This window comes from Lepidochelys kempii, chromosome 2 (genome assembly GCF_965140285.1).
Source record: "Lepidochelys kempii isolate rLepKem1 chromosome 2, rLepKem1.hap1, whole genome shotgun sequence".
Lineage (NCBI taxonomy): Eukaryota > Metazoa > Chordata > Testudines > Cheloniidae > Lepidochelys > Lepidochelys kempii.
The window spans coordinates 232,383,920-232,398,936 of NC_136381.1; the positions used below are offsets into that span (position 1 = coordinate 232,383,920).

Sequence of the window (15,017 nt, forward strand, 5' to 3'; positions counted from 1 at the left end):
GGGGCACCTCCCAACCACAGTACAGTACTGTACAGTATAGAATGCCTTTTGTCTGCCCCCCCAAAATTTTCTTGGAACCTAACCCCTGCATTTACATTAAACCTTATGGGAAAATTGGATTAGTTTAACATCATTTCACTTAAAGTTGCATTTTTCAGGAGCATAACTACAGTGTTAAGTGAGGAGTTCCTGTACGTGCTTGCTAGCAATAAAAAAGTTGGTGACAAGAATGAGGAAAAAATGGGCTAATTTTTAAAGTATGTCGGCTGGGTATCTGTCCCCTCCTCATAAAACAGTTGACTTCCCAACTAACATTTTATTCCCAGATTATTATGCATGCTGAGTAATCCTTTCTTGCCTGTGATTAATAAGGCTCAAGAAGTTTAGTGCTACCATGTCTAATAAAAACATTTTTTTAAATAACCCCCCCCACTATATTGCCCCTTATCACCAAACAATCACTGTCAATTTTTCTTTCTATTTTCTCCTTTGATTTTTGCCATCTAACCAAGAAAAAATAAACAAAACCAAACAACCTCCTTTCCCCCACCCCCCAAAAAAAACCTTGGAGAATTATTTCTAGGCAGGGTAGTAGTATGCATCATGCTGACTGCTGAAGAGAAAACTAGGCTATTTGTGAAGGCATCCTTGTTTTGCCATTCTTTTTGTTGTGTCTGTGTCCTGGGGGGTTGTTCACATCTGTTTGGCTCACTGAGTTTACATATTCAGAGTTAATCCAAATCTAGCTCCATTGACAAAATAAAGCCCCAGAAACATTTAAGCACTTTGCTGTTCTATATAAATGTGCTGTTGGCATTTGTGCTGTAAACCAAGCAAAATTATTGACTGTGCATTTTACACTAGTAGAACATGGAACATCAAATATTGCATAATACATGATCTCCTGTTTAGAAAAATGCCAGTACACCAAACACCAGATATATAAGTAAATCTGTTCCCTTCTTAAGTGTATAATGAGGTCATTTTTGCTGCCTTGCCTCCTACCAAAATATTACGCATTTTGCAAGTGGAACATGAACAAAGCTTTGACTCCTATTAAGAAAAACACACAGCGGATTCACCAGGGACCCTAGCAAACCCATCTTGGGGGTAGTTTTGCAGAGCTGTAGTTTTTATCATGGAAATGGTAAGATAGTAGTGAAAATAATATAATAAAAACCTACTTACCCAAACTTTTCCAAGAGTATGCAAATCTGAATTAAAGATAGGTTAAATGGTGCAAAGAACTAATCTCCTCCAAGTAGTCTGCATGCATTAATAACTGATGGCAAATGGTGGCATGTCCTCTGATTTTATTAAAGCAGAATTAATGTGGATAAATAATTTAAAACAAAAAAGTTGTTTAAACTTCAACTTCTATAACTTTTTAAAAATGAAATTGCATTGCAGGAATTAAAAAAATCACAGTCCTGTAGTTCAGTTAGAAATGGATACAGTTCCTCAGTGTTCTAGAGAGTGTGCTCTTCCTGCACGTTGGTAATAACACAATTGACTGACTGCATGCCAACACAGAACATACTTCTGTACGACCACCTTTTGAGGAATGAAGTATGTTATACCCTGTTTACTCTGCATTTAAATTAAGCATTTCCCAAAGAATTTCATTGTTTTGACATCTCTCAGAATCAATGTTATTTTTTCTTCTGACTCTTCCATGTTACTGCAAGTTGTTAAATACATTACTTCTGTTGACAAAATGTGTCTTATCATTCGTAACTCTAACTGGTATCATTTTTAAAATTTATTTCTCTGCTTCTTGATGGTATTAGGTTTGAAGTCCTGCTGTTTCCTGATGCTAAATGTGTAGCAATTGACACTACTGCTTGATACACATTTGTATGATCTTTTTGGCCCCCACATCAAGTGGTTCCAGCAATTTAGATTTTGTTAGATTTTATTTCAGAACAGTCTCAATTCTTATTTCATCTCCTGTATAGGTAACAAGCATAATCATGATGGTTTTTATTCAGGCAAAACTCCTAAAATTGGAGTTATGACTGAGTAAGGACTGGGGATTTTTTGTCCCAAATTCAACAAAGAAATGTCCCATAATTATCCTCACTGAACAAGACTGAAAGCAGTTTGCTTCTGCACAATAGCCACAAGTCAGATTGGAAGAAATTAACAGTGGTGCTTCAGTAAAAATAATGTAGCTCTCATCTTGTGCTTTTCGTCATTATCTCTCCAAGTGCTTCATAAAAGAGGTCAGGATCATTATCTCCATTTTACATATGGGCAAACTGAGGCACAGAGCGGTGAAGTTACCTTCCCAAGGTCAGCCAGTAGGCCAGTGGCAGAGCTGGGAATAGACCCCAGTCTGAGTCCCAGTCCAGGCCACATCACCCTTCCAAACCTCCCCCACTAATGCCAAGATGACAATGATCACATGACTGTCCAACTCATTTTGTACTTTCATGAATAATTAATTAACAATATTACAATAAAATTGTTATAATTGGGCTTCATTGCTAACATCCCGTTCACCTCTCTCAGAATTATTGTTTCCGCTTGTTTGCAGACTCAGGCAGACATTATTATATCAGTTTCAGCTCGTTACTCATTTCTCATTACTTTACCAGCGTAGAACACTTTTAAAGGTTTTTTGCTTCAGTATGGGCTTTTTTATTTTTTCATTCAATGTAGGCCATGTCTGCACTAGAAAATTGCACTGGTTTAACTGAAGGTGCAGTTTTAAACCAGTTTAGTTAAACTGATGCCCGCCCTTGTGCGGACACTATTATTTCAGTTCAAGAGTGGCCTGTTTCAGTCTAAGGTTAACCTGATCCCTAACTGACTTAAACTAAACTTGAAATAAACCACCCTTAAACTACAATCTGAGGGAGGCTGCAAAGGGTTTGCACTGGTTAGCTAAATCAGTTTAAAATTGCACCTTTAGTTAAACCAGTGCAATTTTCTTGTGTTGCCATGGCCTCACATTCTGCAGGATCAGACGACAGGTAGTTTGTAAGGTGTCATCTTACTGGAGAGCCTCAGCTGGGCCAGTTCGGTACCTGACAATTTTAAATTTTCCTAGGATGTAAGCCTTCAAGATAAAATACCGGGTAAACCTCTTTGTGACATAGATGCTCCATAACAGTAATCAGATCTATGATTAAGATAGAAGAGAGAGGGAAGGAAGAACTCTTGTGTGTAGGCCCCTGTGGATTATTGTAGCTATTATGGGGTGCTCAAAAATCTCAAAAAGATCATTGCCAGCATTTGACATTTCCCCCCTAAATCAATAAATAATCTTGGGCCTGCTAAACCCTCTACCGCTGAAGTTATATCTGGGTGCTTTCTGATGTATTGTGGGTTCTTCAGCGACCAGCGTATCAGCACTGATACTTGCATATTACAAATCTTTCATGATATTGCAAAAATGACAACAAAATAAGTAGTGATAGAAAACCTTAAACTACTTGGAGTTTGTATAAGTATCCATAAATCCAAACACTTACTGAGCCAACAGAGAGATTCTCAGTGTCCCATCCCTCTGCTTTACCACAAATCCTGTTCTGTGTTACCAGTAGCGGTTGTGTGAGGGCAGTCCCTGTGGCCTGCTACACCCTCTGCCCACTCCCCCGTTGCGCATTTGGGTTTCGTAATGGAAAATAGTGTCTCTCCAAACAAATAGGATTGTTAGAGCATGTTAACGAAACAGTGGATAAGGAAGAAACAATAAACACAATTTGTTTGGACTTTGAACAGCCTCCTTTGCAAACCCACATTTTGAGTAGAAGCGTCTTAATCTTCAGATTTAAATGCTATAAGGAATGAAGAGACAGAGTGGGTGAGGTAACTTTTTTTTTATTGGACCAACTTCTATTGTGAGAGAGACAAGCTTTTGAGCTTACACAGAGCTTGTTTTCAGGTCTGGGAAATGTACTCATAGACGTGTAAGATCTATGGATCGCGAATGAACTAACATAGAAAATAGTAAATGACAAAAGCACCATATCATTCAGGGGTGAACACTTTGCACAAAACGATCACCCTAAATCTGACCACTCAGTCCTCATCCTCAAAGGAAACCTGCACAATGCCTTCAAAAGACGAGACTGAAAGTTTACATTCATAACTTTGCTAGATACTAAAAATCATGGAGTGAATAAAGACATTGGATGTATGGCTTATTACAATAATCTATAATCCACTAAACCTTGCCTTTCCCCCGCCCCCTTTTTCCGCCTCCTCCTTTCCCTCCTACGAATGGAAGGGTGTTAACTGGCCACTTCACCTTGAATGGTCCCTTGAAATATGTTTTAACTATTTATACTAAACAGTCTGTTCTATCCTGTATTTAGCGGTGACACTGTGAGTAAGTTTCCCAGTCCTGAAGAAGAGCTCTGTGTAAGCTCGAAAGCTTGTCTCTCTCACCAACAGAAATTGGTCCAAAAAAAGATATGACCTCACCCCCCTTGTCTCTCTAATATGCTGGAACCAACATGGCTACAACAACATTGCCTATAAGAAAATGAAGTAACTCAGGCTTACAGCACACCAGGCACATTCCAACCCCTTCCTGTTCTAGAATTAGTCCATAGAACCTTTGAATTTCAGATCTGTCACGTTGGCTAAGTAATACGTTTCTAGTTTTGCTGAATCACTTTTTAGTTTTGCCCTTGTGTAAGTCATTTGGTGTTAATTAGATCAAACCATGCTTCACTGGGAGTGCAGCATTGGTATCATCAGCCTTTGGTCTGTCAAGTGCCTCTGCAACTTCTGTTAGTTGCTTTTGTAAACTTAGTGACTCACTGCAGAGTCACAATTTAATTTGTGTAAAACTCTTGTTATATTTCACTTGAACTCTGCCTTAGAGAAGTGTAAATGTGAACATGCTTGTGGTATTTATATGAAAACGTAAGGACTCAAGGCCAGTTCCTTGGCCCTAATATAATCACTTTTGTGCCATAAAGCTGTCCTAATCAGGTATTTGGGTGTTCCTTTTGTGTGGGGAAATTTTATGGATGATGTAGTGGTGGAAACAGAAAATAAAGACACTGAGAAGAACTCCCAGCTCCTCTTCCTTAGAAAACCCAATATCATCCCTGTGCCTCTGATGAACCCCTCTCCACAGGAAAGGCCTGGCTAAATAGACACATCTTGCAATAAATATGTAAGATCAACGTCAGGACAGAAAACATGATAATAATTTTAAAGCACTAAGGTTTCAGATATTTCTCAACCATAGCCAATTTAAGCATGCAGGAACTCACTGCATAAGCACAGTGAGATAGTCTTTATTTTTCTTGAATGCTGGAGCAGTTCTCCTGATCGAGAGTGCCATTTTTCTTTATTCTTAGCACAGGATCCATGAAGAGCTTGTCTTGTCAGCACTGTATGGGGTGTTCCGAGGCTAAACCTTCATTTTTATTAAATTAATCAATCAATACCTAAAACAGTCATTACATTCCGTAGTAGCTGACATAATCTTGCCAAGTTCTATCCCACTATTTCAAATTGACACATTTTTTTCAGCCTTCATTTGCTGAAAAAAAGACATTCTCATTTAATTCATAATGAAAATCCCACTACAGGGAGTCCCGGGCGCTTTAAATCGCCAGCCTGGGGAAGCCGGTCTGGTCCAGCATGGCGTACCGGCTTACTTTCACCTCTGCTTTTTATCCACCCTAGGGCCAGATTCCATGGACTTGTCTTTAGGTGTAAAGGGTTATATAAATTCTAAATAGAAGTATTACCACTGAATTTATTCAGTTCTTATTTTGGCAAACTCTCATTGACTCAGTAAGAACTGAGTAAACACTGAGTTAGGACCTCAGGAGTTTATCCATATTTAGGCACTAATTTGCTAACAAGATGATCATAGATGTTCTCCCATGGCAGGGGTGGTGTGGGATAATATGGATTTTTTTGTTACACCAAATTATGCCACCCTTGTTCCTTTATTTCTGCTGTAGTAAGGACAATCTAGGAACTATTATCATTAAGGAAAGGTACAGTGCAGAGTTTGGATTTAAATCCTGGATTGTGTTTCTTTTCCATTTAAATTGTCATTTTAACTCAGTCATTTTAACTTTTCTCTTCTGTATTTCTTGGCTCATGCTGTCAGATCTTGGATATGACATTGAGTCAGGGAGTTGGAGGGCTCACAGTTGCAGTCTGACAAGGCTGCCCATTAAACCAGTTACCCTCCAAACGCCAATATTACTGAGCCTGACAGGCATATTGAGAACAAAAGTATCTTGGCCAGACCGGTGGCAGTGGAATTAACATGCTTAGCCTCTGCATGCTACAAAGAAGTCAGTGATCTAACACTGTGGTTAGCTAATCCACCAGTTAAGCAGTATACTTGCATCTTTTTTAGCCTTTGGCTTTCCCTCAAGCTACAACTGATCAGAACTTCTCCACCAGGGCTGCTTTTACCATTACCTGCTGGGAAGATCAGAAACTAGCCAAACCGACACAGTTTGGAATATCACAGATTCTTTGTGGTCTTCTCCTTGCACACTAATGCAAGGGGGCTTCCAAATATATGCTACATTAAAGTTGTATAAATAGCTGATTTGTGAGGGATGTCGCTCATTTTTGTCTCAAACATATCTATTTTCCCCAGAAATTCAGTATCCCCTCCCTTTCATGGCTTAAAAAAACCAGCAAAAACATGTACATCAGAAATTTAAAAAAATCACGAAACTAATCTTATTAAAAATACTTAAAGGATTGCATCCCACAGAATTTTCTATTTCTTGCATGAATAATTTCTTCTGTCTTATATTTGGTCTTTCTGACTTTTGAGCCCAGTCAGGTTGAGAAGTAGGATTTTATATCTCATAAACAGACTTTTTAATACTGTTTTTGAGGTATGAATTGTCATACTGTTTCGAGTGGTTCACGACCATTAGTGCCAACCTCAGGGCAGACTGTCAAAAAGAAGGGCAGATACCCTAAACTGGTGCAAAAAGAAAAGGAGTACTTGTGGCACCTTAGAGACTAACCAATTTATTTGAGCTCCGATGAAGTGAGCTGTAGCTCACGAAAGCTCATGCTCAAATAAATTGGTTAGTCTCTAAGGTGCCACAAGTACTCCTTTTCTTTTTGCGAATACAGACTAACACGGCTGTTACTCTGATAAACTGGTGCAATGTTCTATAATCAAATCAAATCAAACCAACCCAGTAACAAATGAAATCCTGAAGCACTATATACCAGTCTTAGCAGAAAGTTGCAGACAGTCTCTTTGGACACTGCAGTCTAGCTTGCCGCCCAGGCAAGATGGACTTAGTGATAAATGGTCACCTACACCATAAATCACAAAATATTTAGGTTGCTCCCAGTCCAAAAGACTAATAAGGTCAAGTGCACCCTAGATCTCTCTCCAAAGACAACACTTGTAGCCAATCCTATAATAAACTAACTAAAGGTTTATTAACTGGAAAAAAGAAATGAGAGAGTTATTTACAAGGGTAAAGCGGGTAAACATACACACAAATGAGATACAGTCTTAGGTTCCAAAAGATTATAGTAGCTGCTATAATATGCAAAGGTTTATATGTCCTTTAGGGCTAACCGTGCTTGGAAATCTTCATCCCTCAGAGTTCAAGCAGCATAGGGAAAACAGTTTGTCCTTAACAGGGATTTTTATTCACTTCCCGCAGGATTCAGGCTGTGATGGGACGAGGGCTTGTGTACGTTCCCTCTTCAGAAGTGTGGGGGAGTCAATCAACAATCTTTTATCCACTGATGTTCCACAATGGCTTTTCTAGTGTCTATAGGCTTTCTTTTGTTGGGGAGGAGATAACACCTCTTTTGGTAAATCGGGTTGCCAACCTTGCAGGATTGGCCTGGAGTCTCCTGGAATCGGCATTGATCTCCTGGTGAGGACTGAAAGCAATCCAGGAGATTTTTAATAGGGTATTTTAAGAAAATGACATTATGTCATGTTGGGAAAAAAATCTCCCAGAATAACTTCAGTAAGAGTTGGCAACTCTAGTGGTAAACTAGTATTTCATACTTGGTAACGCTTTCCCCCTGATTCTGGGAGTTTACAGTCTTTGCAAACATTTTTATAGTTGTGGCACCTTAGAGACCAACCAATTTATTTGAGCATAAGCTTTCATGAGCTACAGCTCACTTCATCGGATGCATAAATTGGTTAGTCTCTAAGGTGCCACAAGTCCTCCTTTTCTTTTTGCGAATACAGACTAACACGGCTGCTACTCTGAAACCTATTTTTATAGTTACAGAGCAAACACTTAAACGCTACCTTATAACATGGGATACAGATATTCTAAGTAAGATTAATACACATGCAGCATCCTACAAGCATTTTATAAAATCTAAACACATTCTTATAACTAGGATTGCCAACTTTCTGATTGCCAAAAACTGAACACTCTTGCCCTTCCCTCTGCCATGCCCCTTCCCCAAGGCCCTGCCCCTGCCCCGCCCTTTCTCCGAGGCCATGCCCCCTGCTCACTCCACCCCCCCTTCCTCCACCCTCTCCCACTCGCTCATTTTCCCCCACCCTCACTCACTCGCTCATTTTCGCTGGGCTGGGGAAGGGGGGTGGGGTGCAGGAGGGGTGAGGGCTCTGGCTGGGATTGCAGGCTCAGGGGTGGGGCTGAGGATGAGGGGTTTGGGTGTGAGAGGGGGCTCCAGGATAGGGCAGGGGGTTGGGGTGTGGGATGGGGTGAGGGCTCTGGCTTGGGGTGTGGGATCCAGAGTGGGGCCAGAAATGAGGGATTTGGAGTGTGGGAGGGGGCTCCGGGCTGGGGCAGGGGGTTGGGGTGCAGAAGGGGGTGTGGGCTCCGGAAGGGAGCCCCCTGGGGTGGGGCTGGGGTCGAGGTGCTTGGGGTGCAAGGGCTCCGGGCTGGGGCCAAGGGGTTCAGGGTGCAGGAGGGGGCTCAGGGCTGGGGCAGGAAGGTTGGGGTGAGGGGTGCAGGCTCTGGGTGGCACTTAACACAGATGGCTCAAGTGGTTAGCATATCCCTGCAGCCCATAGGCGCAGAGCCAGCCAGGCAGTGCTTCCCCCACAGCTGCTGTTGGCTGGGAACCATGGCCAACGAGAGCTGTGGGGGTTGCATCTGCAGGCGTGGGCAGCGCATGGAGCTGCCTGGCTGCCCCTACACGTCGCCACTTCTGGGAGCCACGCAGAGCCAGGGCAGGCAGAGAGCATGCCTTTTAGCCCCGCTGAGCCGCCAGCCGGACTTTTAGTGGCCCCGTCAGCAGTGCTGACCATAGCCACCAGGGTCCCCTTCTGACCTGGCATTCCAGTTGAAAACCAGACAGCTGGCAACCCTACTTATAACTCTAATATCTATTTTGATAATACTAACATACAAGCGAGCCAAACTGGCTTCCGGCTATGCATGTCAGTGTTAGTGAGGGCCTTGGCATGAGCTGGCACCTAATTTGCCAGACCTGCATTCCATTTGAATTGAATTACTTATTCCTCTGCAGGCTAATTGGGTGAAAACACTGAGATTTAAATGGTAACAGTAAAACACTTTGTTACATTTCCTGTAAACCGCTGTTCTTTGCATCAGCGATCCATTAGCTGCGTTCACAAAAAAAGGTGAAATAGCTTTAACCTGGGAAAGAGCTGCATTTCTAGGGCTCTGCACATTTATTTTTCTTGAGTTGTCTGACTTCAGAAGTTAGAAGACACTATCACTGATCTAACTGATTTCCATCAGTGATTAATTAACTTTACATTTACATATAGTGGATAAAAAGCAATCAATCTATTCAGCCGACTTCAAGAAAGTGATGCTGTGTTTCATTTCCTCAAGACTGGAGATTCATGAAGGGGAAGCTGTTTTGCTGATTTGGTTAGAAACGGCCCTTAATAATTCTTGGCTGTTGCTTTTAGAACAAACAATACAATAATTTGGTGGACTTTATTACATATAGAAATATGATACAGCAATAGTTAGAGACAGTAATAAGTACAGTCAGGGGCTGAGAAAACTCCATAGTATAGCTCTGCTATTTGCCTCAGACTTAACCTGCAATATCCCTACTCTGCCAATCCTGGATCAATTATGTTGAATTCTGCAGTTGTTTTGTAATGTGAACAAACAGTCTTTACAGGTGAAGTTGAGAGATCACAAGACTGACTTCATGCTTAAGGTCATAGCTACACACACAATTGTATTGCTTCAACTATACTGGCAGAGCTAGAGACTGGACACAGTTATATTGGTATGTACTGTTGGCCTTATATCTGTATAGCTTATTCTTGTAAGGGAAGAATAATAAGCTATACCTGTGGAAGGCCCCTTTGTGTCATAATGACTGTGTCCACACTAGGGCTGTATGTACACTAGGAGTGCTTTACTGGTATAGAAATACTAGTATACTATATTGGCGTTGCACTTAATAAGCCCACCCCCGACAAGCAAAACAAGTTATACCAGTAAAAGTGCAGCTTTACCAATATAACATGTCTACACTAGGGCTTCTACTGGCATGACTTCATTGGTCAGGGATCACAGTTCTTCACACCTCTGACTGACACAGCTATGGTGGCAGAAATCTGTAGTGTAGTCCTGAGCTAGGAGTAGCACCAATTTTACTATTTAAGTAGAAAATCATAGCCCTAACCAAAATAATTAAATCTGTATAAAAACTGTGCAAACGAGGCCTAACCTATGTTGAACATTGACTTTCAAATAGGAAACTGTACATTTACCTACTGCATTATCTGATCTATGAAAAAGGGCCATACTAAGTTCAATTGTTATATTAGTAACCTGATATAATTGTACTGAATGTGATTTTTGACACAGTGTAATTATGGGTGGGTGGGTGTACTTACCCCTGCTTTTCTCTCCAGGAGTCTGTTATCAAATATGGATGCTTACAAATATAGTAACTTGGTATTTTCAATCATACTGTCACTGATTTGTATTGCAGGCACTAAACACATCTTTGATTGAAGCTGTTGTGTTTGTCATATTTGTCAGCACTGTGTGACCTGAGGCCCTATTATCCCTTAACATTTTGATGAGCTTCTCTAAGGTGAAGCAGGTAGGGTAGCTTTGAATGGATTTGTGACTGGCAGTTGATAAAGCTTTCTGAGGGAATGGGTCAGTTCAGCTATTGAGCGGTCCCTCTGTCTCTGGCAGCTGATTGTTAGATAAAACAAGGATATCTGAAGCAGTTTATTGAAAACTGTTTTAGGCTTTTCAGAAAACACAGTGCCTAAAAGAAAAACAGTGACTAAAAGAAAGCAATGGGATTAGTTGGTTTCTGGAGATGACTAAGGCCTGAGACTATTTATTCTGCCTTAAGAATGGTCATTAAAGGTCAGATTCTTTCAGGATCTGATCACCTTCCACTCACATTAATTTCCAGGGAGATGAGGGTGATCAAACAGTTTGGAGGATGAGCTATTGAGCTAGTGTCCCAAAATAGTCTATACAGCAGCCTGAAGTCTGTCATAACATTTGTCACTATTGCAACTGACTCTGCTCTGTAAGGAGTGATGGCTGGTAGATCCATCCCCATCCCCAATTTCCTTACATGCAAAAATACAGGGATTCCTTATTACTCATTTAACCTTTTGAATGCTAGTTTTCTGTTCACTTCCTCTAATGTGTCAGCAGGAAGATTACCTATTACCTATTAGGGCTTTGGAAATGCCATTTTGCTTGAGTCGCTGCAAGGGAAAAAAGTGATAGAAACTATTTGACTAGTTATTTATTTTTCAGCATCTGAAAATTCTTTCCCCACCTTTATCTCTACTGTACCTCTTCCCTTGATGACCCTTGTGGATCCTGCCCCTTTAATCAGGTGGAGGGTCACTACTGAGTATTCAGAGACCTTTCGTCTCCCTGGGAGGCTGGATACACTGCTCCCACGGCACTCCCACCTTCATGTTCCATGGGGGACGATACTGGGGATAAGGGTCAAATTTGATCCGCTGCATGGCAATGCAGAGTACTGAAACTGTTGCTTCTGATGGTGTGTAGAGATAAAATATGACCCAAGTGTTTGGGACTGTGATTCTCCTACTCCTATATCCTGCCTCCTGATCCTCCTGAATCCTACCATCATATCAGATATTTCAGAGGAATATGAAAAAACACCCCACATTGCACTCGGTCAATTATGCAGTGCCATGCAAATACAAATATTATGTAACCAAGCCAAATGCTGGGTCCAGTTCTGCAAAGCCTTACTTGGCTGAGTCATCCTTATTCATAAAATAAAGGTTTTGCAGCATTGGGCAAATATTTTGTTTCTTTGTAGTGTTAATATGATAGTGACAATGTCTAATGGATTAAGCATGTGATTGGGAATCAGAAACTCCTGAGTTCTAGTCCAGCTTCTCTATGGGCATGGATTGTGCCTTAATTTATGTTTGTAAAGTACCATGTAATTTTACACCACTATTACATTATATTTTAATAAATCATAAAGCTTCTTTGCCAGTTCTTCCATCCAGAAAATGGGGATAATGTTACTTACCTGCCACACATTGGTTTTCTAAAGATTAATTAGTTAATATCAATACAGGCCTTTGAAGACATACAGCAAAATATAAATTCTAAGTATTGCTATATAAATTAAATACAGTTATTGTGAATTAACAAATGCATTTTTTTATTGTTTGTTGAGTTAAGCAAAGTGGAAATTGCTCAAGAGTTTTTGATGGTGGTGTTTTTGTTCACAGCAAGAGAATAAGTTTACTTGTAAAGCCCAAAAGGACGGGGATAAAACACATGTCATGAGACTACATATTTGTGCTAAGGGCATTGTCAATCTCTGTAAACTTCACACAACATTAGCATTCATCACTAGTGACACAGTAAGCAATATTTGTTTTCTATGCTGAAACAGATATTATGGGGAAGTCTGCTGTCTTTAATATTTACAGTAACTCCTTACTTAACGTAGTAGTTATGTTCCTGAAAAATGCGACTTTAAGCGAAATGATGTTAAGCGAATCCAATTTCCCCATAAGAATTAATGTAAATAGGGGGGTTAGGTTCCAGGAAAATATTTTCACCAGACAAAATACTTTATTATATATATACACACACACACAGTATAAGTTTTAAACAAACAGTTTAATACTGTACTCCACAATGATGATTATGAAGCTTGGTTGAGGTGGTGAAGTCAGAGGGTGGGATATTTCCCAGGGAATGTGTTACTACTAAATGATGAACTAAAATAGCTGAGCCCTCAAGGGGTAACACATTTTTGTTAATGTAGCCTCATACACTACAAGGCAGCACAAATGGAGGGAGGGGAGACAGCATGGCAGACAGAGACTCTCACCTGTGTGTGTGTGTGAGAGAGATGTGCATTGCCCCTTTAAGTATTCTGACCCCACTCTAGGTACATTGCGTTTTTAAGTAGATCAGCCATTTGAGACAGCTTCTCCTGTCAGCAAGCTCCCTCTGTCCTGAGCCCTGTCGTGTCTCCCCCCACTCTATGGAGATGGGGTAAGTGGGAGGCAGGAGCAGGAGGGAGGGGGACACCCTGACATTAGCTCCGCTCTCCCCCCACCCTTGTACAGCAAGTAGGAGGCTCCTGGGAGCAGCTCCAAGGCAGAGGGCAGGAGCAGCACATGGCAGTGGGGGAGGGACAGCTGAACTGCCCGGACATTGACAGCCTGCTGGATGGCTGCTGCACAGGGAACTTAGGGGAGCAGAGAGCTGATAGGGGGGCTGCTGGTCCACTCTGGTTCCAAGTCCCCACCAGCTGGCTGCAATGGGCTGCTCTTCCTGCAAGCAGTGGACAAAGCAGGCGGCTGCCAAACAAGGTTATAAGGGAGCATTGCACAACTTTAAACGAGCATGTTCCCTAATTGATCAGCAATGAAACAATGTTAACCGGGATGACTTTACATGAGGAGTTACTGTTTAAAATTGCCACCCATCATCATAGCATCTGAATGCCTTCCACATAAAATCAGCAGCAATAGTGAAGTCCATAGTGGACATGAATGTCTGGTTCCTCTTCCCCTTTGGGGATAAAACTCTGCCTGGGGTATTTTTTTTATTGGGTGGTTGGTTTTGTTTGTTTCAGATTTTTGGTTTGGTTTGGGGAGAGATGGTACTTGGGTAGATGGAGGTGTCAACATGGAGAATGTCAATCTCTCTGTCATGGAAAGGCTTTTCTTAAACCATGAAATAGACAGGGATGAAAACAACAGTGCTCTGTAGAAATTTAGTAAGGATCTACAAAAATCGCTCAAATCTTTTGAATTTGATAAAATTATATTCTTTCTGTAGATTTTTAAACATCATTTTATAGCATTCATTCAGATATATAGTATAGTATTAAATTAAACAGGATGGTTTAAAGAACGTATAGAAAGATTATCAACTTTTATTTGATTTTATAAGACTCTTACGTAAGAAATAATCAGACCTTATAATTATTAGCACTATTACTTTTATGATCAATAAAACAAAGTTATTGGCTGTGATAGCTGCTTGGATCCCAACTGATAAATAACCATCTGTCCCCTACATTATTATTATTTTCTTTTGTCAAACAGGTGTGTTTTATGAAGTTGTTCAGAGCTCCCCTCGAGTGGAGGAAAACGTACAAGTGGATTCGCATCTATACAGTCACAGGTGGAAAAGGCACTCAGAGTCTCTCAAATCAGTCGATACTAACAGAGCCAGCATGGGGCAGGATTCCTCAGAGCCTGGGGGCTTCACAGACCTACTACTTGACGAGGGACATGACAACACCACACAGATTGAGGTAGAGATTCGTTCCACGTTCGAACTTTATTTAGTTTGTGAACTACACTGTTAGTGGTGGCATGAATCAAAGTTCCAGAACCCTACAAAATGTTTTTAAAAGCTAAGAGATGAGTTCAGTGCATTTCAACTTTGATGACTGAGGCTAGCCTAATGGCCTCACAGTTTATGTAACATGTTATCATGTGGGCTCCAGTTTCTGTTCTCCAGTTGCTAGACTTGGAGAGTCTGGGAGGGAGTGACACTTGTGACTCTTGGGGAAAGAGGTGGTTTCTCCCACTGTACTGGTCATTTCAAGATGGAGGC

At 41.0% G+C, this 15,017-nt stretch overlaps 1 protein-coding gene across 2 annotated transcripts in view; it reads left to right on the forward strand.

The window, feature by feature from the left end:
* PLXDC2 (plexin domain containing 2) overlaps positions 1–15,017 on the forward strand; it is a 418,561-nt gene that overhangs the window by 171,173 nt on the left and 232,371 nt on the right. For both annotated transcript variants that reach the window (XM_073334185.1, XM_073334184.1), the window contains exon 2: positions 14,501–14,712. In XM_073334185.1, coding sequence (XP_073190286.1) covers positions 14,501–14,712 — 212 coding nt within the window. The remainder of the gene's footprint in view (positions 1–14,500; positions 14,713–15,017) is intronic.